Source organism: Blennius ocellaris, assembly GCF_963422515.1.
Source record: "Blennius ocellaris genome assembly, chromosome: 20".
NCBI classification, from domain to species: domain Eukaryota; kingdom Metazoa; phylum Chordata; class Actinopteri; order Blenniiformes; family Blenniidae; genus Blennius; species Blennius ocellaris.
This window is the reverse complement of record NC_137669.1, coordinates 15,685,315-15,712,058: the sequence shown is the minus strand read 5'-3', so window position 1 is coordinate 15,712,058 and position 26,744 is coordinate 15,685,315. Positions and strand designations below refer to the sequence as shown.

The 26,744-nt window shown below is 42.8% G+C and overlaps 1 protein-coding gene across 2 annotated transcripts; it reads right to left on the bottom strand.

The window, feature by feature from the left end:
• Positions 1–1,060: 1,060 nt before the first annotated feature.
• spire1a (spire-type actin nucleation factor 1a) lies at positions 1,061–25,008 on the bottom strand. Of its 2 annotated transcripts, XM_080516300.1 has the most exons (18): positions 24,547–25,008; positions 20,554–20,585; positions 12,824–13,084; positions 10,916–11,041; positions 9,571–9,645; positions 9,314–9,478; positions 9,131–9,217; positions 8,522–8,651; positions 7,129–7,176; positions 6,807–6,961; positions 6,606–6,687; positions 6,367–6,509; positions 5,297–5,326; positions 4,423–4,560; positions 4,241–4,311; positions 3,291–3,318; positions 3,016–3,179; positions 1,061–2,923 (listed from the first exon to the last, which is right to left on the bottom strand). In XM_080516300.1, the coding sequence occupies exons 1-18, from the start codon at positions 24,911–24,913 to the stop codon at positions 2,653–2,655; spliced, it is 2,373 nt and encodes a 790-aa protein (XP_080372426.1). In that variant the 5' UTR covers positions 24,914–25,008; the 3' UTR covers positions 1,061–2,652. The 2 variants fall into 2 exon arrangements, with proteins under 2 accessions (XP_080372426.1, XP_080372427.1); XM_080516301.1 differs by lacking the exon at positions 5,297–5,326.
• Between the last annotated feature and the right edge of the window lie 1,736 nt (positions 25,009–26,744).

Sequence of the window (26,744 nt, the reverse complement as noted above, 5' to 3'; positions counted from 1 at the left end):
ATTTTCAGTCTCTGTTACCAACCCATTCAGGATGACATTTCATTGCCTATTCTGTGTGTGAGCAGATACACATGCTGTGACTGTGGCGAGACGAACAATAAGCTTATATATGAGCTTGGAAAAACAACTTGCTATAAGCAAAAGTTGAATGCAGACAATATCAGGATTGAGGCACCGATCAAGACAGAATGTTTTAACTATCTCTGCCAAACAAACAGGATGGGAATTGGGTTCAAGTGCTGAAATATTCCCCCGAAAGGGAAACTGACTGCCTGAAAAAAGCTGACTATAAATATAGTTTATCAGACCACTCCGTATGCTTCCCTTTTGTCAAACAAACGTATCCTGATAACGGGTGATTAAAATCACGTGCAAAACAAAGGAGAACTAGTGAGAAGACTCCTGCAAATCACTGATGTCCTTTAAACAGAAAAATTCAAAAACTCATATATATATATACATACATATAGTATGTCCTGGTTTCAAAGCAGGCACACATGTTTGGAGTAGTTTTTTTTTTAAATACCAGAGTGAGGGGTTTCCCTGCTGTGTCATACGAGAAGGCCGAATGCCAGTCTGCAACTTCACCCTCCCGTGTTATTGTGATGGATGAGGGGATTAGGAGGATTTACACCTAGACGGGGAGGAGGTGAAATTGAAATGATTAAAGATTCTGTCATCTGTGTAGTTTTTTTTACCCAAACAAACACATGAAGTGGTTTACATTTCATGCTGATGTGACATTTGGGTACAAAGTGATATGAAGAAGACATGTAAAAAATGTGCCAATGATCTAAGCGGTAACTTCTGGCATAATTTGATGCAACACAGTTATTCTCCATTGGACAGTTGGTCAATTAGCCAGCTTACTTAATAAATCAATTGTCTTATTGTATCATATAAAACACAAGGAATACAGAGTCTCCGATGCCTTTAAACGTGAATTCTTGCTTGGTGCTTCTGTCGCCCCCTGTTGCTTTACTATGGCTTTGCACAAGAGTAATGTGTAACGCCACATATTTGAATAATTGAATTGTATGTTTTCCAATGGAGCCACACATAAGAATCATGATGATTTTATTATAATTCTTCCTTTGATAAAAACAAACAGATACAGACACAGTACAGCATGCACACATTCCTTAAAGAGTCAAACTGATCAGATGGACATTTTCATTGTAACATGGCATCAGTATTTAGCAGGCTGGTTGTGTTTATTTGGTTGTAACCATCACAAAACACCGACATGAGCATCTGTGCATGACTGAGTAGCAGAGTCATTTGAACGGGTTAAAATGTTCACAAAGCAATAGTCAGTGGTGGGTCAAATGCCTACATTCAACTCAATGAAGTGTCTCCTTTTAGTCATTACTCCTTACGTAGAAACAACCGGCAGCCATTCACACACATTTTCATTCATGAGGAACCCTGGGGAAATGGCACTGTAAAACAAATGTTTAAAGATTATTAAGACAAAAATAAAATTAAAAAAAAACAAACAATAAATTGGTCTGATGAAAGTGCGATTTGCAGTTTAGAGAGCCAGAATAACACTGAGGAGTTTATACAGCAGAAATAATATCTGAACGCAACATAGACAAAATATATTAAACGAACAATGTCAAATAAAGAAAACGCGCTACATGATAGATGTATACTTAGATTAAAATCAGTTTCTTATATTAAAATTTCATTTTTGGGACAATTAAGATATACAGCATGTACACATTCACAAATCTGACGTGTCTGTGCTTCGATAGTCCAGTTTGGAGCATAAAAACAGCACAAAGCCAAACCGTGCCCCTCCCCCCTTTTAACCTTATCACACATATGTACAGTAGGTCCGCAACTACAAAGGCATTCAGAGAAGAAAATACATTTTGGCACCAGGCACAGAATTGAATATACACATTTGAGCGAAAAACAGAAACCCCCGTCTAGAAAAAAATAGCTATTCTCATCCCAACATGTTGCCAGAGCAACATGAAATACTAGAATTAAAACTGGCTTTAAAAATGAAGGACGTGACATTTGGCATACGTGTTGCTGGAAGAATAAGAAAAGGAGCAGGAGAGCGATGGAGATCTACCCCAGCAGACCTAACAAGGAGGAGCTACAGTGCATTTCTGTCAAGAGACAATCGGCTGTTTTTGTTTTCCTGAGTGCAAAAGGTAAACAGGAACTGGAAAACTTACCAAGATTGGGCCTCCGTACTATTTACATGATATGACAGCCACATGTGGATTTCTGTGTGATTTGATCCCGGTTTCACGTTAAACACTCGCTCCGTCCTGCTCTACAAACGTGACATCAGCAGCTGGTTTCGTCCGTCATGCCCTGAATATTCAGCTCCACCGAGAGAACCTCGGCTGTCTTTTGTCATCTGGCGTCCAGAGCAGCTCTGACTGGCTACAGCAACTTTTCCTGAGAGCGGGGGGGATAAAGTGTGAAAGCCTACACTAACTTCAAGGTGGGAAGGGCCGGCTTCATCGTCATTTCTGACTTCTTCATGTAAATCCCCATTTATTTATTTTTTTGTAATACACGGCAATGAGCCAGTTTGTGTCAGAACTAAACTGCATATATATTATTTTTAGTGAGTGAACTCTAGGAAAAGCATTGATAAAAGTGCAACGGGGCGGGTTCTCCGCTCTACACCTCATTGATGCTGCGCTCCGAGGGCCGGAAGTTGACCGAGCTGGACGACGACATGTAGAAGGATTGGGTTTTGCGATTGAGGCGGGCTCGCTTGGTCGCCACGCACAAGTTACGCTTGCTGGAAGTGATGATCTCCGTGATGAACTTCTTACAGTCTACACAGATCTCCATCGTGACCCAGTCCTCGGTCAGCTCCCTGGGGAACTCCGGTTCGTCCAGCGACGGCCCGTCTTTGCTGCTACTGCTGCTGCTGCTGTGCTTGAACCTGAACACGGAGAACAGGCGAATGTAGACGTTGACAAAGCAAAGCACTCGCTTCAAATTTACAGCATGTGTCGAAACATGATTTTTATGTACTTGTAAACACTCCTGCGAAGGCTGTTCCTGCTTTGTCCAGACCCAAACGGGCTCCTTTCTGCCTCAGCGGCAGCAGAAGCTGCACCTCCGCCTTCTTTAGCCATCGCACTGGGACCCAGAGAGTAGATGGGCAGGGTTGAATAGGGCTTGGATGGAAGCCGCATCTGAATCAAAACCACAAAAAAAAAAAAAATTATATTGCTTTAGTATCGAGTATTAATGTCATAACCAACAGATACAAAGCATGCTCATCATGACAGGAAAAGCCTCTTTACCTTTCTTGAACACTGCGAACACACAGGCCTGCAGAGGACAAAGATCCAAGGTTAGTTTGGATATTATGAAACATTTGCTCTCACAACCTTTAAATCATTCTGAAATGCACCACTGCAATCAAATAAAATAAATGGCAGATACATTGCCTGATACGGATGCATCTCAAAAATTGAGTATCATTTAAAAGTCAGTCGCTTTGTTCGTAATTTCTTCAGTCACAACATATGAAACAAAAATCCTTAAAGCTTTTTTTTTTAATCTGCCACAATGATAACATCTACTTAAAACAATAGAGAAAATAAGATCTCATGAATTATCATGGCAGTTTGAGAGACTAAAACAAACTTTTCATGACTTGTAGCGAAATATCTAAAGAAAAAAGGTTTTAACTCTAAAAATAACTTTCCCATCACACCATTTGTTTTAGAAGAATAGGTATTTCATGTCGCTGTCAAGTGAGATCAGTGCGTAAAGGTAAACACACAGTGCCCTCTAGAGGCCTCACATAACTTTACATGTACAGTAAAAATTAAAAAGTTGCCCAAACAGGATTTACTATGACAAGATTGATCTATTTCTTCTTCAAATTGAGGAGAGAAGTACACATAAAAAGCTAGGAAATCTTTGGTAAATCTTATTTTTGTTTTCCTGCGGGGTTATAAACCTTATGTCTTTGGAAGTCCTTTTATTGCTTCTACATTTGTAAAGAAATTGCATTTGTGTAATGAGCAAAGATGAGCATTTGAGTTACACCCATTAGAAAGTTGCTGAATCTTCTTGCTAAACAACTTTTCTCCACTTTTCATTCCATTTCTTTCCATTCCTGACCGTCAGTATTCAGGAACCAGACGTCCAAAACAACTTTTAATCAGACACTAAAGGATAAGATTGATGGCCAAGAGGCTTTACTATTTGTATGCAATTTATTTGCAGCAGTGATTGAGTTTACCTTTTGCAGAACTGGCAGGTGTAGGACCAGGTAAATAAGGAGAATCTTTTGGTCCGACATGAGAAGCAAACCTGAAGAAGATTAAAAAACAAATAGGTGGGAAAAGTGCACGGATCTAAAAAAAAATTTACAAATCAGAAAAAAAAAAGCAATTTGCAGATGAACTCCAGAGGCGTTTCTACCTTTCCTTTCTTCAGAGCGTTGTAGACGTCTTTGTAATGCTGAAACTTCTCCAGTTCGGCCTTGACGAGCACCTGCCTGATGTGCATCACCTCCTCCACCGTCAGGGCCAAACCCTCCACAGGGTAACAGAACTCCTCCTGGGGGAGGGGGGGGGGGCAAACAGGCCGGTAAAGAGAGCGGATGAAACCAGGAGTATTCTACAGCAATATGTGATGGCATCATAGCGCTAATTCAACTCGGCGAATGCAGACTGAAAGCAACACTTCACCCAGAGACAGAACATGCGGTGAGATGTAGCGTGCACACAAACAGCACCTCCAATGATGAATACATACCAGACGTGTATATCACCGACATATACAAGCTTATTCAAGTTTCCTTCATTCTTTATTCTTGGGTCAATATCACCCACTAAAGACAAGATGTAGACAGCCTGCCAAGATAAAGCCTTTTTTTTGTCGTGTTAATTCTTATAGCTGCATCTTTTAATGGCCCTTTTGGAGACGCCATGCCACCAAACAACATTGACTGTAAGCCAGTTGACCCCTCCACCCTGGCTGGAACAGAAGATGAATGAATGAATTGAATGTCAGTGCTTTGACCCTCATCATCTTGCAAACCGAGGTGACGCCTCACATTTTGCAAGTCAAACTGAGGTGAAAATTTCTCAGGAAAGGCGTCTGTTCATCACCGACAGTGTTGCTGCCATTCATAGACTTTTTTTTTTTTTTTTAATATATATTTCTGTAACCTTCCCCAAGATATTTTCCACACTGTACACTTCTTGCACAACAGATGGTCCCACTCATCCAGAAACAAGCACACTAAGTTATATGGATGTTTTCACCATGGCGTTTTGTTTTTGTAACGTACCGTGCCCTGAGCACCAGTGGCCGCTTCCATCTGACCAGCACAAAGAGGGAACAGCACAATGAAACAGAAATAGGACCTCAGATTCAAACAAGCTGACCAGGAAGAATAAGTTGAAATTCAATACCGCATAAATCCATAAGAGTCTGGTGGCTGCATCATCATCACCCACCCCCATGATGGAAACGTCATATACAACACTGTATACAATCACTGCAGCTATCGTGACTTCTAATGACCATAAATTGTATTTTTTAATTTATGTATTTTTTCATTTTATTTTAAGGAAGGTAATAGACAAACAGGACAGTGGCCAAGTTACATTGGAACCAAGACAAGTCATCCACTCCAGCACAATAATAAAAGAGGAAATGACTACAATTCAGTGATAGAAATAAGACGGCTATAACTTAATAAACATGTTATCAATATCGGGGTGCTTTCAGGTCAACAAAACAGGTTCAACTCCTTCAATTAGCATGAAAGCCAGAATGGAACAACTGCAACATGTCACTTATTTTGATTAAGAAACATCCGGAAAATGTGAAATATAAATCTATCATCACATGAGAGTCTGATTCTTCTAATCTGACATCGCAGCCTGGGAACGGCTGGTGCCTGTGGCTTGGCTCAGGGCGTCTGCCACTGAAAGAAGCAAGTGGCGAAAATAAACCAATTCCATGTCGATCCTGCTCATACGGAGCAGCTGTCCTGTGGTTTCAATTACGTCCATCAACTCCACCCGAATCACAGGACCAGCTCAGAAAGCCAGTGAGCTCACTGTCTGCTAATGAGAAGTCACAGGACGCAAATAAATACATCTGATATAACTTGCACACAGCGGGACGGGTGTCACGGGCTCCGTCCAGGTTCATGGGAATCAAATAATCCAATAATATATTTCACAACACACCGTCATAATTTATTTTAATGTCCATTTTGAGCATTCATATTTTGTATTTCATGCACACCTTTTTTTTTTCATCCAAGTGTTTTTGCAGAGATCTTTGTTATGACAGGAATGGAAAGAGACCTCTCTTTGTGTGGGAATAGGATTCTTAATGCAAACATACCAAAGACCTGGAGGGGTTTCTGGACGGTGGGGCAAAAGGACGGACGCTGGCGGGGGCTTCCTTCTCGATGGAGTGCCGCCTCTGTGGCGACTGGTGCTTGTCCGGTTGAGGAGTGACAGAAATGGGCCGGTACTTCGGAGGAGCTGGAAACGTGAGACAAAAATGTATAAAATGACCGGGTTTTTGAGAATGAAGGTGGTGAGACATACGAGACAGCTTGTCGGAGAAAGAGTCTGAACCTTTCTTCCCCACGACGGACTCGGGAGACGTGTCCTCCATTAGTGACGGAGACAAACTGGAGCTGCTCTGTGTGGGCTCCTCCTGCCAAACACCAGATTGCACAAATAACATCATGCTAGTTCATTGCAATTAATGTTTATTTTAAATGTACCACCACAATACAACAGTAACATAAATCCGATCATCTGCCGAAATCTCACATCAGATCCGGAGCTGTCCAGCTCGGCCAGTGGCGGCGCTTTGAGCAGCCTCTTCCTCTGGCTCAGCGGCTGACCTCCACCCTGACTGGGCTCCAAAATGGCACCGGCCAGGGTCTGGGTGCTGGCGGCCAGCTTCCTCTTCCCATCAGGAGTGTCTGTGGATTAAATGTGGCTCAGTTAAAGGGTGAGAGCACATCACTTGAAATGTAAAGAAAAGAGTTTTGATTTGTGTTGTTGTATTACAAGCAAACATCTCCTGACAATCCTCAAATCTATCTTCTTAAATAGATTTCTATGAGACTCTGCTTCATGTGTACTTTACCTGAGCTGCGGAACAAATCCTGAGGGGTGCTGATGCTTTTTCCTGCACCTGCACATGAATGAGGGAAATAAAACCTTCAACCAAAGTGCAAACACAGATTTTCCCTCCTGATAACACCGTCACCACAGGGACGACTTGACAGCGACAGAGCGGGGGTGAATTAACGGGCTGCTATGTAATAGTGCTCCACATTCACGTAGGCATATGCTCTGCGTAGCTTAAAAGCACACGGGGAGGCGTCATTAAGGGGGTGTGCCGGGGAAGCAGACAAAGACGATGAAGTGCAGCCACATCACAGAAGGTCATTTGTGTACAGTACATAATGCTACATCTAAACCATCATCTGCCATTCAACGACTTCTCTGAGGTAATATGCCGACACCAGCATTATGTAATCTTTTTTTTCACATTCCACGGGGAGAGCGGATTAGGGTGACCAGCAGGGCAGACTAACTGCAGGGGAGCAGACTGACAAATCGTAATCTGACATCCCTGGCTCCGGCCCAATGGCTGCCCCTTCGTCAACTGAACTACGGACAGAAAACACGCACTTCTGATTTGGCGTTTTGCTGTGACTCAAAGATACTGTGTGCTGTGGTATCTGGGACCAGGATGTTAGCGGTACGCAGACCCTTCACACCTTTAGATCCTCTGGTCCACCGTTCAAATTCTTACCCTGACCCATTTCTACTCATAACTCGCCTCTATTACATCAGACTACAACAAAAGCAGTGCATAAAAAAAGAAAGAAAAAAAAAAGAAGGTGTGCGTGGTCCAACCAGTAAGAATCAGGAACTACCACTACAAATAGCTTGGAATGAAAAAGTCAACACAACAAAGCGATCACAACGGGTGACACAAACTTTACCTGATGAGTCAAAACTGTAAGACATGCTAAGAGGTCGCATGACTGACAGATATGTCCATGTTAGGAGGAAAAGAAAATGGAGGCAAATAGGAGACAAAGAAAACGTTAAAATGAGTGATGAGGTTAATGATTAATCCACGTTTAACACAGATTTGTTAATATGGCCAATTCTCATCAGGCTTTGCCATTTTGTTTAACACTTTAACACGTTTGATTAAGTTATCAGATCGATGCAGGGAGAAGGCTTTTATACTAATCATGATGGATGCAGTTAGGTTCGAAAGATTACTCATGGGTAATGGTTTTAGCCCTGAGTGGAGGGGTTAGGGTCGTAAAGAGCAGCCAGCCAGAGAGTTAACAGCCATGCTCGGCTATACAGAAGAAGAAAAGAACAGCTCGGCTGACGGAGCATAAAAATGACTTGAAAGTGAATTTTGTCTCAGAAAGAGAGTAATTCTTGGTTGACATATTTGTGCTGTAAAAACCATTGGTTCTCATGCGTCTTGACGTGGATCGGTGTCTCACCGAGCCGGTTCCTGCGGATCATGTCGGGTGAAACTGGCTTGAGCTTCCTTTCAGCCCTGATGTCATCCAGCAGTCGCTCGTGGAGGCTCTGAGGCCTCGTAGGGCGGGGCTTCAGTTTACGGGCTGCGACCTGTTGTGACAGACGCAGAAATCGCCGCTCAGTTGCCATGGAAACTGGAGTGAAAATTCACCGGGCACCTCCCTTTAGAGATAGTGTCATTTGTCATTGGATAAGTCCCGTCCGTCAAAGTTTAGCGCTTTGCTGATGAAATCACGGCATTGTGTGTGTGTGTGTGTGTGTGTGTGTGTGTGTGTGTGTGTGTGTGTGCGCGCGCATCAATACATTCTTCATCATTCACACCCAACCATCTGGTATCCGCCCCGCTGTGAATGTGCACTGTACCAACAACACAAGTGGCAAACAAACATTGTTGTCACTGGCTGAGTGGTTTCACAGCTATGCCGAATATTCACGCCATCCACCAACATGCTTGCTCTCATGAAAACATCAGCGATCACCATTGTTGTAATAATAATAATACGCTAATAGCAAAAAATTGATAGGCTCAATGAGCTGAGACTTTAGTCCTGGATTACTGAACTACTCACTGGGTTGAGCGGAGGTCGTGACCTGATGAATTCAAGAATGACCTCATGAGCACTCTTCTTTAACCGTGGGGGGATGTTGCCGTTCACCTGGAAATAACATTCATTTAGTAACCCATTAAAAAAAACACACACACAGGTCACAGTTCCCCACATCACTTATTTGAGACAACTGGTGACCCTCACCATAACTTTTCGTAGCTTGTAGCGTTTGGAGCGGATGTCGTCCATTAGCATCTCGTAGGGAGTGAGCTGGTATTCGATAGGAAGTGGGTTGTACAGGCGCTCCTGTACCTTTTTCAGCTTCACACCGTGCCGGAGATCTCGCATCACCTGCACCCAGAACCGTGCCTAATCCCAATGGAAATAATATTTAAAAAAACTTTTTTAGTAATGCATTCAACATATTTAGAAACGCAATGTGCTGTGCCGAGTCTTTGTACCCAGTCTGCATTCTGTAGCTCGTCAAGGTCTCTGGCCGGTTGCTCCAGAGTGTCACCTTCCATCTTTCGAAGGTTCTGGGCAAGAGAGAGAAATGGAAAGATCTGAGGAAAATGGAAGTGACATGATGATCTCCGATATTTGCAACCCTGCACTCGCAGCGGATGTCACAGGCAAACAGCCTGTACTGTCAGCAGGCCGGTTAATTAATCGATAGATGCCGTTTCACACGAGCAGGTCAATATCCATCTAATCCTGCACTCACAGTGTACCCGAGGAAAACTAAATAAGTCAATAATCAGCTAATGACTGCAATTAATGCATTCAGTGTGGACAACATTTTGAGGTCGGCTGCATTTGACAAATTTGAACAGTCAACCAGCAACTTGTGTGTACTCATGTTTTGTGTTCTTTTGCCCCTATATGTCAGTGGAGGAGATGCCTCAATGAGGATGTGGACTGCACTTTCACAAATTGTTTAATTAATGAATAATGACTCCAAGTTTGCTCTATAAAGTAATAAGAGCACGTTCAAGGCTGAGACATGTTTTCGTATTTCAAGTTCAGTTGAAGGTCACTTGATGTTGAAAGAAATTATCTTTGACATCAGAAAGAAAGAAAGCCGAGAGGGTTTCTGCTGACAGATGCAGCCGCTTTTCCTTGAACATTATCTATTCATGCTTTCCCACACACCCTCATGTTTACTGGAGAATCTTCCTTCGTCATAAGCATCTTTTTCCGCTGATCGAACGCTTTTCTTTTCATAAAAAAAACTGCAAAGTATCCCTTTCACTCTTGATGCGGTATATTTATTAATTACCACTAATTTCACTGGCAAATGGGAGGAATCAAAGCTGAAAAGATGGCACACGCCTACAACATGTGAGAGGAAAACCAGCCACAGTAAAAAAAAAAAAGAGCTGAATGAAAGGCTCATTGATTGATCTCCTAATAACCTCCTGGAAGCATGTGTGGTACCATGTAAGGTTGCTTATTAGCAATTATCCCAAAACATTCAGCACAACAGCGAGTTCCTCTGTAGCCCAGAGCTACAATCCTGTAAGCTTCTTAAAATACTGTAATGAGACTAAACTTGATTCTGCAACTAGATATTACATAAGAATGTGTGGATGAATCAGGTCTGGTGCAGAGACCATAACTGCAGTACAGTACAGCCCCGCTGTCCGACAAGCCACCATAGAGGAAGTCACATGGCCCCATCCTGCTTAAATCCAGTTAGCACACACAAGCTTACCAGTGAGAGGAGAAGAGGTTCACACATGTTACTTGCATATTTGAGGAGGAGGAAATTACCCACACTGGATCTATTCATGTCACATTTCTTACCTCCTTGGCACTTTTAATTTTCTCCAGAAACGTGCCGAGCTCCTTGCTCTCGGCATAAAGAGCCCGGCACACGGCCTGGTAATGGTTCGGGGCATCGGAAGGGCTGGGCAGGTGGGAAGAACAAAGCTGTAGAGATAGAAAAGAGGAAAAGGAAAAAATAAGATTAAAGGAATAATAAATCTTAAAAATGACCCATAGAAAACTGTCTACCACTGCATGTCAAGTTCGTCCATAATCTGCAAAACAATTTCTGGCCTCAATTCCTTTTAAACAGAAAAAAGAAGAAAGAACAATATAGGTTGGCGCAATATAAGTTGATGATGGGCTACAATACTAAATAACATAGTAGTGTAATAATGATAGGATTTACAATAAATAAAAGCACGTGCAGATATCGCAATAACAACACATTACATTTACATTCAGTAGATATTGTGCACTCCCACTAAAACTATAAAAGTATAAAACTTAAACATCAGGCTGTACACATTTAACACAATGTGTGACAATTCATTCTGATGATGATATGACTGTGGTTTCATAAAAAGAATTGTATATATATATATATATATATATATATATATATATATATATATGCATATCCACTACCCTGAAAAACCCTGAGCCATGTGAACCACGACGATCACCGTGGTGAACCAGATGGTCCAGTTTGGCCAACGTTACCCAAGTAACACCAGTCACGTTCATAGCTTTGAACTTTACACCATTGAGTGTGATTGTAATGAAAACAAAAGCTGCCAGCCAGAGCAATGGACGCTCGATCAAATCGTCGACAGCAAAACAAAGACGAGAAAACCAGAAAGACAACATTTTGTTGAGGCGATGGGTTTGGCTTGCCACAAGAATGTCTGACTCAGCAAACGGTATCTTCCAGCGAAGTGAGAATTGAACACATCTTGCACATGAGCAAAAACAATTAACTGCACGAGGAACTAAACTTGCGTTTGAAGACAAAAATGGGGGGGACAAAATCCACAGCCTTTCCTCTGCTGACTCCATCACACTACAGGAATGACTGGTGTTTATCTGGGATGTCATCCTCCGTCACTTTACACCCTGTCAGACCTTTACTCACTTCGCCACCCTCTGTAGCATCAAGCGACGGAAAAGTAGGGGTCAGGTAAGAATGTGTAGTTATCCAACGCAGCCGTGTCACACCAACGTATCGCGCTTTACCCTCAAGAGCACGATTGTGTGAGGAATTAGGGGCCGGGGCAGACGTGCGCTGGCAGAAAACAAACCAAACAGTTGTGTTCTACAACGAGTTCATTATACGGAAGGAAACAGGCCGTCGACATTTCTAAGCCTATTCCCCAAATACCAGTGTGTTTGCAGAGCTATAATTACCAGTGTGGTATTCAGAAGCGACTTGGGGGAATTAACGGTGTGACGGCACCGTTTTCAAGGGAATATGTTCGGTGTGGCTGCTTTGTGAACAACGTCCCGGTGTAGAACTGTGGGAGAAATGTCAAACGTGTGCATCCCGACATGTGCAGGATGAAGAAGAAAATATTCTCAGAGAACAGAATAACTTAATTTTTCATTCAGTCACGGACTGAGTGATGGTCTATGACGAAGGCGCCGAAGTGAATTAGCGGTCATCATTGGGAGTACCGCACAGGATTCTGTTTGTTCCGAGTATATTAAAAGGTACCCATGGAAACAAGGCGGCGAACCTAAGATATCAATTCTTTTCATATAAAACACATCCTCATGACTGACCATTACTGTAATATGGATCATTTTCCATTCAAGCTGTGGTGGATTTAACCTCCCGATGCTGCACATCAGAGCGCTGCAATTTGGACAAACCAACTCGTATGTGAACCTCTGAGCAGAATCTCAGAGGGTGTACTGTAAGGCCCATAGCTCCCCCACGCAGCCCACCTTGATGATGTCCCGGTAGCCTTGGACGCTGCTGACGGTGCTGCTGGATGTAGCGTAGACGATCTCCTCTTCTTCCTCACACTCATCCTCTTCCTCCGTGGCCTCGTAGCCCTCGTCAGGACAGGAGTCGCTCTCCTTTCCTTCAGGGTTGGTCATCAAGTCGATCAGGTGCTCCAGCGGAGGGCTGAGTTCCCGCTCTTCGTTTTCCTTGAGGCCATAATCCAGAGCTTTGTAGATCATGACGCCCAGGGAGTCAATAACCTGTTAAGGATGGAGCAGATTAAGATCACGTTTCGGAGAATAAACAATGTTTGACAGGTTTCGGCCTGAGCTACAATTGTTACTTTAAACTACTTTAAATAGGTAAAAGACTTTTTTTTTTTTTTTACTCAGACTTTGATCAGTTTTCTCAAGCCAGCGAGCATGTACAGTGTTTCAAGCTCCAACTTCAGGTCTTATCAGATTCGGTTATGACAACACAAACATCTCTGGCCTGTTAACTTTGTTTGTTGAAAATGTTCCTTGCAGCTGACAGACGATGCTCATTTCCTTGTTTCCCTTTCCCCCTCCTGCTCCATAATGAATGAAACAAGAGCACGTCTTCATGGAACCGGCTCAGTGTCACAGCATCTATTTCTCACTTCTGGAACAAACTCTTTTCACCTGAACAGACAAAAAGACCATTTATGTCCCCAAATCCAGTGTGAAACGAGGCCATGGTGTTCCTCCACACGGGAAGATTATTATGATAATCTGGGGATGATTTCATTTCATCTCTGCTTCCACTCATTAGTAAGCAGGGTATGACCCATCTTTTCCATCTCGGCTAAACTCATCTTAATGTTTGAAACTCTTACCAGGCAAAAACTAGACGGCTTGTTTATCGCAGCTCTCCAGACGACCTAATCTGACCACTGCCCTCAGACTGACCCAGTAAAGATTCAACAGTGTCCAGTTCTCCAATTTCCTAATCATCTTTAAAGGTACATGTATACTTTAACAGGACAACGATAAAACAGGTTTGACTTCATTGTTGAAAAAGGGAGGCGTCCAAAGAAAACTGTTCTCATGTGGGTGAAGCTCATGTTGATGGGCATGTCTGGCTGTTGCTTGGGGCGAGGTGCCACGAAGAGTCCAGCGCCTCGCAATGGAGTCTGGGATTATCAGAATTACAATCTCATTTTTATTCATTTCAAACTGGGGCAAAGTGGAATTATCGAAGTCTCTCCTCTGCGTTAATTAAATGAGGAAAGATATCATATTCACTTGCTTGAATTCACACAGAACTATTTTTAAAAGGCACATAACCAATCAAATGCATCTTGACTCGATAAATACACTTAAAAAAGAATAACAATTTGATGGCATTTGAAGGGAGAATCCTGGGGCCGTGTATATATATATATATATACATAAAAAACTGAACAACAACTTCCTGAAATACCAACAAAGCAATAACAACTTGGATTTCCCAATACGTCCTGTTCTTCCCGGGCAAAGTTCAGATTCAAAGTGTTCTCGTGTTATCATGTATCAGTCATTGCTGTGTGTGGCTGATAATCCTGCCCCTGGGCTAAAATAAATATCCTATTCCTTAGTATGTTATTATGTAACCTTATAATCCATCTGTAGGACAACACGCGGTGCTGCGGCTGGAGAGATCAGGGAATGTTAGAGCCATGAATGAAAACCTTGCTGCCGTGTCAAGGGTGGCAGGATCTCGTTCATGAGGTTAGACAATTTATAGTAACCAAAAGAAATGCCCAATCTGCAGTCACAATAAAAAAAAATGACAAATCTGTAATCCTGATAGATGTAATAGCCACCCAGCAAAACAGAATAAAAAAAATAAAAATCTTAATAATTCACCTGATTCAACAGATGCCTGCATAGCAAAGTGTCCGTTCAATAAATCATTAAATAAAACTCTCTGGACAATGATCTGATTTGTGTTCCCATTTAAGCAGGGCAAAGCATAAACACAGACACGACTGCATCAGCGTAGCTCAAAAACCAGCAGATAAAATGTAGGACTTTTCTGAGATGGCGATGAGGAATGACAAGGAGTTGCTACCAGTGAGAAAGACTGAGGGAAAGGATGAAGCATGAGTATCAACAGTCAAAATGAAAGGAAAAGCAGGAAGTCAATTAAAAAAAAAAAAAAAAAATTTTTTTTACTTTAGTTACTCTTAGAAGAAAATGCAGGGAGGCTAAGCAACAGGAAGAACGAGGAAGGACTCGAAAAGTAATTTGCTGGTAAAGAGAAACAGAAAATCCTAATTATGTTTTCATACTCGAAACAAGTTTTATGCTGGACACCCGTTCTGATGCAACAGTGAGGAGTTAAGGGTTTTGTTAACTCTGCAGACAGTCAAACTGGAAAACTTCCAGACCTTGAGGCCAATAAAAACCATGCAACAAAAGTGGGCATGTGGATGCCTGGCATGGTGGATGCAACGTATATATGCTCCCTTCTGTACAGTCTAACAACAGGGAGCACGCAGTGGAACATTTTGAACTGAGCAAGATGAGTCATCTCACTGCTGAAGACAAAAAATAGCATAAAAAAAAAAATAAAAATCAATCCAACGTCAATGTTGAGACATCAGGTCAGGAAACACAGAGCTGTGGAGCAAAACCATTCATAAAGTTGTGCTCCATTGTTTTTCTCATGGGTCACACACACACACAACGAAAGATGGTGACATCACAGCCTTGGAAAACAAGGACTTGTTTTCCCAACAGAGACTTGTTTCATATGGGTAAATCTTCTTTTCCCCACGTCAGAGGGATCATCTTGACAATCACTGACAAATAGGAAGAAAATGTTTCACTCGTGAATAAGCTTTGTCTCTAACTTACATGGAAACTCGAGAAACGTTTTTTTTTTCCGCCCCCAGACCTTTAGAGCAACGTTCACACTTAGCTGGTGAAAACAAGTCAAATTCAGATTTATCGTTGGCCTTTTAGACAAAATTAAGAACATTTGTCTGTTTAAACTCCACAGAAATGCAAACAAATGCATTTGTAACTCATAAATCTCGAGAACTCAAAGGGGTAACTTAATTTTTAATCCTACATGTAGATTTCTTTATCAAAACACCTATGAAAAAAGGGAAAACATTTTTATTTGATAAACTCGTACGTATGCATTTTCATTTTTAGATTTTTATCACTACGACAGCAAAGGTTCTTAGACAAACATTGTGTACAACATATTTTTAACAACTGTGGCCAGGGTTCTATGACATACATAAAGTGGCCATATGGTCAGTTGCATAAAGTGAAAAGCAGTACAAAGGAGCAACCAAGATGGGGGGGGGGACGCAACGGTGACTCAACGAGCATGCAGATGGACAATGAATGAGCCGTTTGTGTTATAGAACAGCATCAACACTCACTCCAGCACATGAGACAGAAAAAGTCAAACTAATGTTGAGTTTTGTGTGGGTTTTTTTTTTTTTTTTAAGACATAAATGTATGTGGAATTTTTCTCTCTTGAATAAGACAAGGTGCTCAGCTGGTATAACTGGTATTGCAGATTGGGATTATTTACTCTGCAGAACAGAAAGAAACGCGCATCTAAGCTTTAAACACATTCACAATACTGTACAGTAAATCCATTGCCTATTGCAAGTGTAAAGACAGAATTACTTGACATGTGAAAGACAAAAATGTCAGACTAAATCTAGACATTATGTTGTGTTTGCAGTCGCAGCCCAAGGCATCAGAGTGGCTCCACCAGTTCACAAGGCAGATTAGCAGCTTTCACTATGTGCTGCAGTCGTAGAGTAAAGCCATCATAACACAGAGGGTTACATAAGACGGGCTAAATCTAGAGGTCTTCCACCGCGGCCTCCGACGGTCCACAGCATCACTGCTCTTGGATATCTTCTGGTCAGAAAACTGTCGACTCTGCGTTCCGTCTATGAAGTCAAGTGGAAACTGCTGAGGCCTGAGAACATTGTTCCTCTGCATCAAGCAGTCCCCTGTGGCAGAACATACGTACTGGACTAAAATCCGCATTCATGACGGACATTTAAAAAGTCTTCATTTTTTCTTTTTAACTGAAACAAAGGCTCCTCCTCGTGGGTTTGACCTAAATGTTCAGATTGTGACACAAATCAGACAGGCAGCGTCTTTCGAGGAGACGAAAAACAGGCTTAATACATTGGATTTTTTAGATTTCAAAAATCATCAGGGCCCTCACATAGCTATCAAAACATCTGTGGATCCTAATCTGATAACTTCACATCACAGACTGTGGAGGAATACAAAATACATCCTCTGGGACTCGGTGAGACAGGAAATCAGAAGGAATAGATATACACTGAATAAATTGACTGTTTCACCAGAATGCTTCCTCGTGAAGGTCCTAATATAGACATCAGCGCAACCTTGGGCGCTGTAAAAAAAAAACAAACAAAAAAAAAAAAAAAATCTGCATTGCTGCTTTAAGTGACACATAAAATAATCAATTGATTGGTTTGGATAAAAGCGGGATGTAACACAATGAGGTCAGTGGTACATGATGGACACCAGTGAGTGTCAGCGTGTCACTCCTGGGTGTGAATTCAAAAACTGCATTGCCCAAAAAAATCCGGCTGCAAATATCAGAGTCCACCCACAAAAAAAGTAAAATGTATTAGTGAATAAAAGTAAGTCCATGCCAACCCTGTTTCTGCTCCTGCAATGTACAGCCTGACATCAGAGCTGACACGAGAGAGAGAGAGAGAGAGAGTGTGGAGGCAGAGCTCAAAAAGACTGGTGAGAGGCATCCATCAGCTACACACACACACACACACACACACACACGCACGCACGCACGCACGCACGCACGCACGCACGCACGCACGCGCTATTCAAACAGCTGCATTGTGGCTGTCAATACTGACATGCAAAATGATTTCCAATCTCAGCAAAATCCCCAAATAAACCATGAATTATTTTACTTTTAACAAAAATAAAAAGCTTCAAAATTCATTCAAATGGATGACGTGCAAGGAGGAGGTTGCCCCTCTCTGTGCCCACCGCATGTTATTGTTGATATATTCAGTCCTACTTTAACACTGAAGTCAGATGCGACAGCATTCCCTTTCTCCGTCTTGCGGTTGATTTGACGCGCACGTTCAAACGTCACTCGAAATGATTTGGCGGTAGGAAAATGAAAAACCTGAACCCAGATTAAATTAACAGCGATTAGAAACTGAGACTATTAGTCTATTAGCATCTAATTCACAATCCACGGCTTGAGCTCAGATATGACGCCGAAAAACTAATTTTCTTGACCCCAAACTGATTTACAGGAAGCTGAGCAGTTCTGGCAAATTGAGGAACCCGTAATAGGATATTACACCTAATCTCACCTTAATCTTCCAACAGGCTGTAAATTAGGTTAAGCTCGTCCTGTTGGCCATGAGAGAAGGTGCACAATGCATCATACAGCCGTCTTCAAATTGTAGTAATAAGGAGAAGGCAGCAAACAAAGCCAGAAGAAAAATCGAACATTTCTCATCATTCCGTTTTACCGTAGGTTCTGTGGAGAACGTGAGGCCGAGTGGTTCAGCTCGACAACGGCTGGTGATTAGAAAGAAAGACTAGAAGCAGACGGAGGTGAAGGTGCTACCGGTTGACTGGATGGCGACGCAGATGAGTCACTTCCACGAGGGGCTGAGACACAAACAAAAAAAGCCCCGGGATGGACAGGATTATGGAAAAGGTGTGTATTTATTTACCGACTGAACTCGTGATATTACTTAAGTCTCAGAGTAAGACTTATAAGTCGGCAACCACAACAATTTTAATCAACCGAGGTAATTAGAGGCTGCAGATATCACACTGAGATAAGTGGAATATTCCCTCCAACCTATAAGTAAACACATGATGACAATAATGAGACACTTGTGTTTAGCAGGCAATAATTATGAGTGATGTGACTGAGCTTCTTTCCAATGTGACACCAAGTAAACGCTGGTATTGCTGATATAGATAGAAAGGTCCAATGTGTAAAAGTAAGACCAAGCTTAGGTTAGAAGGATATTAAAGGTATTTTCTTTCCAATTAAAGCAAATAAAAAGAAACTATTCTTCATCACAGCTCTAACCGTGACTGTGTTTGCAATCATCTGAACACATCTCAGCCTGAAGGAGCATTCGTGACTGTAAGCTTGAAATCAAAGTGTGAGAAACGATTCCCAAAATGCATTAAAGTGACGCTACCATTATAAAAAGAAACAACAACTTTAAAATAGACTTCAACGTTATCACTTCTGTACAGAGAATAAACCAATACACGGAAACAAGACCATCACCACTCATTTCCACAAATTTCCAATCCACAGTTGTCCAAATCGATCACACAAAAATGTCAATATGTATACAAACAAACCGGAATTTGTAGCCATGAATCTGTGTAAATGTTTTACTGTCTGGCATCACCTGTGAAAACATGAGTTTCTGGGATATTTAAAGATGGCGTCGCAGCAGCTCCATGAGAGATGCACATCAACAACCAAAACTGGGTACTAAATTGTTCATTTCCCCCCAGTGTGGATTCTGGTAGAGGAACTTTAACCTTTCCTAGTAGAAATGTAAAAGTTTGAAAAACAAAAGGCGTAACGCATGACAAATACCAAACAACAGGCTCAAACCGAATTAACAGCGAACTTGACTGCGTCGGACTGTTGCAAGAACTGAACCAAACCATTGTGCAAGTCGTTGCTTCACCACTAATAACCACCAAGGAAAACATACCTCCTTTACGGGTTATTTATACCAACTCAAAAGCAGAGCTAATCACGGGCGGGGAGCACCAGGCCAACGGCGAGAGAGAGACACCGCGACTTCATTTAAACTCAACCAGTCTCATAGAAAAGTAGTGTTGCATGTTTTCGTTGCGGCGATTCAGCGGCCGGCACCGTCAGGCCGAGGAGCTGCAGCTTCACCGTGAGATTCCATCTGCGGCGGACTGTCAGCTGAGCAAAAAGAATTTCGCTACGGAGCGAGCCACGCAAAACACACACGTGCTGCGCATGCCTGGGATCACATGCGCTTCAAGACAAACACGAAGGACGCTCCGACTCGGTGTAATTAGTCTGTGTACACAGAGTGAAGCGCAGGGAGAACACTTCTCCTCCCGACGTTACACGCCCAGCAAAACACACACTGGCTCCATGTTCGTGTGCTTTTCATGATGACCGTGACAATGAGAAGAAAGAAACAACAACAAAAAAACAATGGATCTGTGAATAGCAGGAAGAAGAGGAACAACCTGCTCTCTTTTAAATGCTTTTGAGAGCAACACACACCCAAAGGATTCATGACAGGGGAGAGATTGTGATTTGTACACAAATGTGAATTGAGTGGAACACCAGTCTGAGCTGAACTCCCTGCAAAGAGGTCGAATTCTACTCTACTTGGCCAAGCAATAACTTTCTGAATTTAGGAGGCGAGACACATTAGGATTCCATATTACCTGTGGTGAATGGTAGACAGGAATGAAAAAAAAGATCTTCAGATAGTTTTGTATGTCTTCAGACGATCAGTGAAACAAACTACAGTTAACTGTGAAAAGCCTGAATTCACACGTTTTGCAGAGAAAGAGCTCATAATCGGTGTGGAGGGAACGTGGCTCGTTTTCAAATCCTGCTCAACCAGCACTTCCTGTCAAAAATTAACCAATTTCCGAAAATGGCAAACAGAATGACTAATGAGAAAGTGATGTGAACTCACCTCTAATGACGTGGCTGCCGACTGGTATTTATCTGTAATGACAGAGCAAAAAAGGAGTTATTCATGCTCGTAAACCACAAAAGACAGCCACCTATTCTGGAAGCGGTTGCTTGTCGCAATCAAAGCGAAGCACACCTCAAGAATTGTGCACGTGGACAAACATCAGCACGGCAGTGATGATATACAAGACGTTTGTAAGCGAGCGGAGAAATCCCACATTCCAAACGTCGACACGGGACATGAAAGATTAAAACAACAACGTGTTCGGAAAGACAAATGGAGACTAAACGTCGACAAGCGGGGAAGACTCGGTTACTCAACGGCACCGCTTGAACTCAGGACTGAATAAATCATTATGTTTTCGCCACAGTCGCTGCACATTGTCGGCACGCTGCCTTGAGGCAAACGGAGGTGTCAAAAGTAGAGACTGGGGGCTCGTCACTGCGAGACGTTTGTTCATTCGTGTTAAGAAGACGTAACTATTATTCTTCTCAAGACGGAAACAAAAAAAAAATGAAAGGAGGCTGAAGTTTGACCCTGGCTGTGATCTTTGCATGAAAAATAATACGTCTAAAGTTCTGAACACTGCCGGAAAGCTAATGTTTGTCTTTTCCTTTGTGGACAAAAAAGCATAAACTCCTTATCTACAATCTTATCTATCAGGTGTGTTCCTCACTTGTGACAATGCCGATTGGTGCAAGACAACTCACTTTCCCACACTCCTTGCTTTCCCTTAATGGACAATCATGTCATTTCAGCAAGAGTGCAGCCAACAATTACCTTGAGGTTTTATTCACTACTGTTCAGCCTGCTGGTTATTTGTCAGTAATGATTGGGTGCACTCCGGCCACAGGTGCCGCCTTCCCATGTTTTTGTTTTTCCCTCACGAAATATCAAAAAGTATAGTCCGACCTGTGAAAAATAGCCAATTCTCTAAACCGAGAGCATTTGAAAATCAGTCCTTTATTAGGAATGGGTGATCAAAAGCGACATATTTCTCGCCACTGAACAAAGCCACCAGTCATTGGAGTTTTAAATTCAACGGTTCACAGCTTGCCACTGGAGATCGCCACATCAACACATGAGGTCAGAGACTGAAGTACTGAAGTACACACTGATAGAGCAGGACACCTTAGAGGTCCAAAGTGTAAAATAAGGCCGCGACACAACAAAGAGGCCCATTTAAAAAGAAAATTCTATCCAATCTGCAATCTTTCCAAATACTAAAATTATGTCAATTAAACTCTAAATGTTTATAAGCTAATGGAAGGAATCAGTGGATTACCTATTCAAGGGCTCATTCTTGGAAAATACTTGTGTCACTGTGAACATTTTTTTTTGTTCAGGTCAGTATAAATTGCAGTAAACAGACGGGAGAAAAACATTCATCCAACTGCCGTGTTCAGGGAAACACTGGAACCTCTGTTCGTCCCTGCAAAGGAAAGGTGGCTTGAGCCAACGAGCTCGTCTCTCCCAGAGCAAGTAAACCTCAGTGGACATATTTGGAGCAGCAAACGGCGTCACCCTGACTATCCTATTGAAAGAGACGCCCTCTGAGCTGCAGAACGGCTCCCAATAGTGGGCTCGCTGCGAGACGTGACCTCAGATTGAATTTGGAACGTTTTCTTTTCGCAATATATAAAGCAAGATGCCGCATTCTTTGCGAGCAGCTCCGGGATGAATCACCGAACGTGGTGAACAAGTGTCACGTCTTGACGTAGCGCTCGGGCTCGGCCCTCCTCTCAGTACTCCCCCGCGTTTCATATGAACTGATCAGACACTGTATCTCGTATCAATTCAACCAAAACAAAACCGACTTAACTCGGACTCCCTGCTGCTTATTAGCCTAATTCTGTTTGCTTGAATCGAAAACACTCTCAATCACTCGCGAGGTGAGCTCAGCAACAGTCTTTCAATTATGAGGGCGATAGTAGATCTCAGCGTCGGGGATCTGGCAGCCGCCCAAGTGATGCCACCTTGTTGGGGAATCACGTGTGCGCTTCTTGCGTAAGCGTCGACTTCTCTGGTGGGGTGCAAACATCTTCCTCTCGCTGCCATGTTGCTGAAAGCTTAATGGGTCTCACATTTCTCTCATCACCAAGCCTAATAGGAATCAGGATGGATCCATGCCGTCCCACAAATACCTCCACTACGAGCCACACTAAAGGACTCTGCTGTAATCGTTAAAACTCGTGTGCGCCCAGACTTCTAAAGTCTGTGCATTTGCAGTAATCATGACATCTGTTCTAAATTTGGCAGTGCAAAGACGCCTGGCAGCATTGGCGCAATCTGTTTTTTTGTTTTTTTCCTGCAACTGCCAGCCACGCCGTTACTGAACAGCTAAAGAGAGTGAGATGAAGCACAACCCCAGACTGAAGGGTTAACAACAGAGAGCTGAAGGGGGAATAAATAAACAAGGGATGGGGGTGGGGGTGGGGGTGGGGGTTAGGAAGAAAGGCCACTAATAGGTTCCCAAGAGAGTGGAAGGTAACGTCAGTGCCCAAGGCCATGCAGAAACACACCTCCTCCTCCACCTCTCACACCCAGTTCTACCTTTCACATATTAATGGAATGCAGTTAAAGAGCCACAAGGCTTAAAGACAGTATGTACACATTTCTACAAAGCCGGCGAACTAGAAATAGCTCTGCCGCAAGACGAGGTGAAAATACTTCAATAACGAGAATAAGAAATTGGCTGCGGAGCCCTGTTAGATCTTTAACGTGGGATTAAATGTGAAGGGAAATTCGTCAGCAAGCATAACGTGTACGCCAGTCCCCTCGCTGGATCAAAAGACAGAATAGTAAAAATAACCATTTGATCCAGTGTTTACTATCGTCCATGTGCACAAACATGAAACTGAGCTATAAAAAAAACCCATTTAATTCTATGTCAATAAAACTCCCTTTCAGTCTGAACAGTGTTTGTTGTCTGAAGTTTCACTGTTTACTTTCTGTTATGCATATTGTAAAGGTTGATGTAATACATTGGAGTACTTGGTAATTTTACCCAGAGACATCAATCACACATTACATCTTGTAAAGAAATCACTTAATTCTGGAATCATCGAGTTGAATTAATATTGAAACTGGTATCTGTATGTTTGCAGCCAACAAGTTTACTATGTTAATCAGCTTTACATCTTATATCTCATCATTCTTTACAATTTGAAAACTATAATGAATGTTTCCTGTTTATTAGGCAATTGTGTTTGAATAACAACCAATTGGTTGGCTATTTTTGCATTTGTATCATTTTGAAGAGCATTACCTTAACTTGTAATGGAGTAAAACAAACAATTGAATACTAGGCGTGCTAGAGTTCCAATATTCAGAACTCTTTCAAGTTCTGGTAATTAGTCTTTTAGCCAAGACCACGTTTTCATAAAGCTGGGAGAGAATTAAACAGATTCCTTATCGGTGCAGTGAGGTGTAAAATGCAGTCTTTTAATGTTTAACAATTCTTCCTCAGGTGTTGAAGCCCTCACCCTGCACCTGCTCTTAACTGGACATCTGCCTCCTGTCCTCCACAATTCACCTAAATCCCCCACACACAGCTGATGGGCCTTTTAATATCTGTGACTCATCTGCTTTTGACGTTTCCCCACTTTTCACCTTGACGTTGATGACATCAGCTTGGACTTGGGCCTCAAGGTGCAGATCCAACACACCACATGGTTGATTGTTTACTGGAACTGCTGCAGGGGCTTAGTTTTATGAGCATCCGTGTCAATGAACCAATAAGCCCGTCCGTGAATAATTGATGATGCAGTTTTCTGAGTGTGTGAAGCTGATCTGTGATGTTTTATTAAGAAGCGTCTGTAAACAGATCGACCACATGGCTGGAAGCAGCAGCCACAACAATAAGGCCTCTTTGTGAGGATGCGCATGGCCCGCGGTGAACAGAAACCCCAGTTAGGAAAACACCCCTGCGGTTCCACTGCGCAGTTAAGTCAAATGAGACACAGTAAACACGCCTGTCTGCGTTTGATTCACCTGTGCAATCCTCGAACTGCAGCCTGACAGTCCCGTCCCTGCCGATCCTCACATCCCCGGGTCCGGCGATCCTCCTCGGGAAACCTCCTCCTCCTCCTCTTCCCGCAGGCGCACCGCCGGACTTGGAGCATTTCCTCCGGTGGTTCTGCGCTAAAGTCCGGCAGCACTGGTAGCACACCGCCCACGCCTGCTCCTCGTTGATCGGCTGGCTGTACAGAGTCAGGATCTCTTCCAGGGAGACGTCCTCGGCTCCCTCGCAGCAGTCCATGTCCACGTCCCCGACGCACAGATCCGCGGCGGAGGATCCCCGCAGAAGAATGGTCGGCGACGTCAACATCTCCTCGTCGTTCCCCTCTCGGCCCGCCATCGTCACACCGTCATCGCCGCGTCTGAGGAGAGGAAATAAACCGAAAGCCCGCTGTGGATTGATATTTCGGACGGGGACGGAGCTACATAGTCAGCCTTTTGGTTTCCCGTGCGGCGAGAGTCAGAGGAGCACCAACGGCTCAAGAGTGACTGACAGCTCCGCCCGGCCCCCTGACCACGCCCCTTGCCGCAAAGCCCGCCCCCATTTCAGCCTGGCCCCGCCCACTAACGTCAGGTAGAAATCACGCATCTTCCGGGTTGTCGTTCAAATTTTCAGTAAGTTAATAAATTAATACTAAATAGATCAATAACTAAATTTATATTGGTGGTAATAAATCTTCCCATTAGCCAAATGGGAGCTTTCCACTGGGAAACTGGGGAGTTTCTAAAAGCACCCAGAAGCAATTGTGAATTCATTCACAACAGCTTATCTCCAGGAGAAATAGTATTTATCAATCATTCTTTTGTCAGTAATAAATGTGATCCCAGTAAAGTTGGAAAGATCTCATAATTTTAGTAAAAATAGTTATGGGCGTTCTTCAATAACTGGGAAGGAATGAATTCCTCACGTCATCTTTACTGGTGTCAAGCCAGCCCTCACTTCTGAAAACAACGTCAAGCCAGCCCCCACTCAATTTAGCGGTGCGCGTATACACTATGCATTACCGTAAGAGCAATCTCAGACCTATTTCAAAATAAAAGTGACGTTTAAATGAACGAGATTCATTCAGATAGTTGATGAAACACAAAGTAATACTATAACTAATAACAATAAAGAAGATTAATTAATTTATCGTTGATACAAACTAATAAAAATGACATATCAATAAAATTATTGCCCACAGAAGCCAAAAAAAACTTTTTTTATTAGTATTAATGTTATTATAATACTATAGATATAAACCCACTCTGATCACGTTACTAAAATTAAAGGCCCAATAGAACAGTAGGTCTTGGAGAAATTCCGACTCATTTAACATCAGATTGATAGTAGACCTGATAAGGTGTATAAAATAAGAGCCCTCTGACAGCTTATCTGGGCTTGAATGACTCTGATTTCAGACTAATTTTAAATGGAAGTTCCCTGTTGTCATCAAACCAATCCACATCAAACTGATAGTAGGACACCCCAGGATGCCACTCACCAAGCATCAGCCAGATCTGATGTGGAATTCCAAAATAAGAGCCATTTGAAATACCATATCAGAGCAGCATTCATGCCAACTTTGAATTGATATAAAATGGAATTTCCACGTTATCATTTCACAATTCCAATTCAGACTGATAGTAGGACACCCCGAGATGCCACACACCAAGTATCAGCCAGATCTGATGTGGAATTTCAAAATAAGAGCCTTCTGAAATACCATACCTGAGCACCTATCATGCCAACTTTGAAGTGATATTAAATGGAATTTCCACGTTATCATTTCACCATTCCAATTCAGACTGATAGTAGGACACCCCAGGATGCCGAACCCCTTCCTTGAAGAGAAGGACCACCACCCCAGTCTGCCAGTCCAGAGGTACCGTCCCCACCCGCCACGCGATGTTGCAGAGATTAGTCAGCCACGACAGTCCCTGCACATCCAGAGACTCTGGGCGAATCTCATCCACTCCCGGTGCCTTACCACCGAGGAGCTTTGCAACAACCTCGGTGACTTCAGCTTGGGAAATGGACGAGTCCACCTCTGAGAACCCAGCCTCTGCTTCCTCAACGGAAGACGTGGTGGTGCGATTGAGGAGGTCCTCGAAGTATTCCTTCCACCGCCCGACGACATCCCCAGTTGAGGTCAACAGCTCCCCACATCGACTGTAAACAGTGTTGCTGC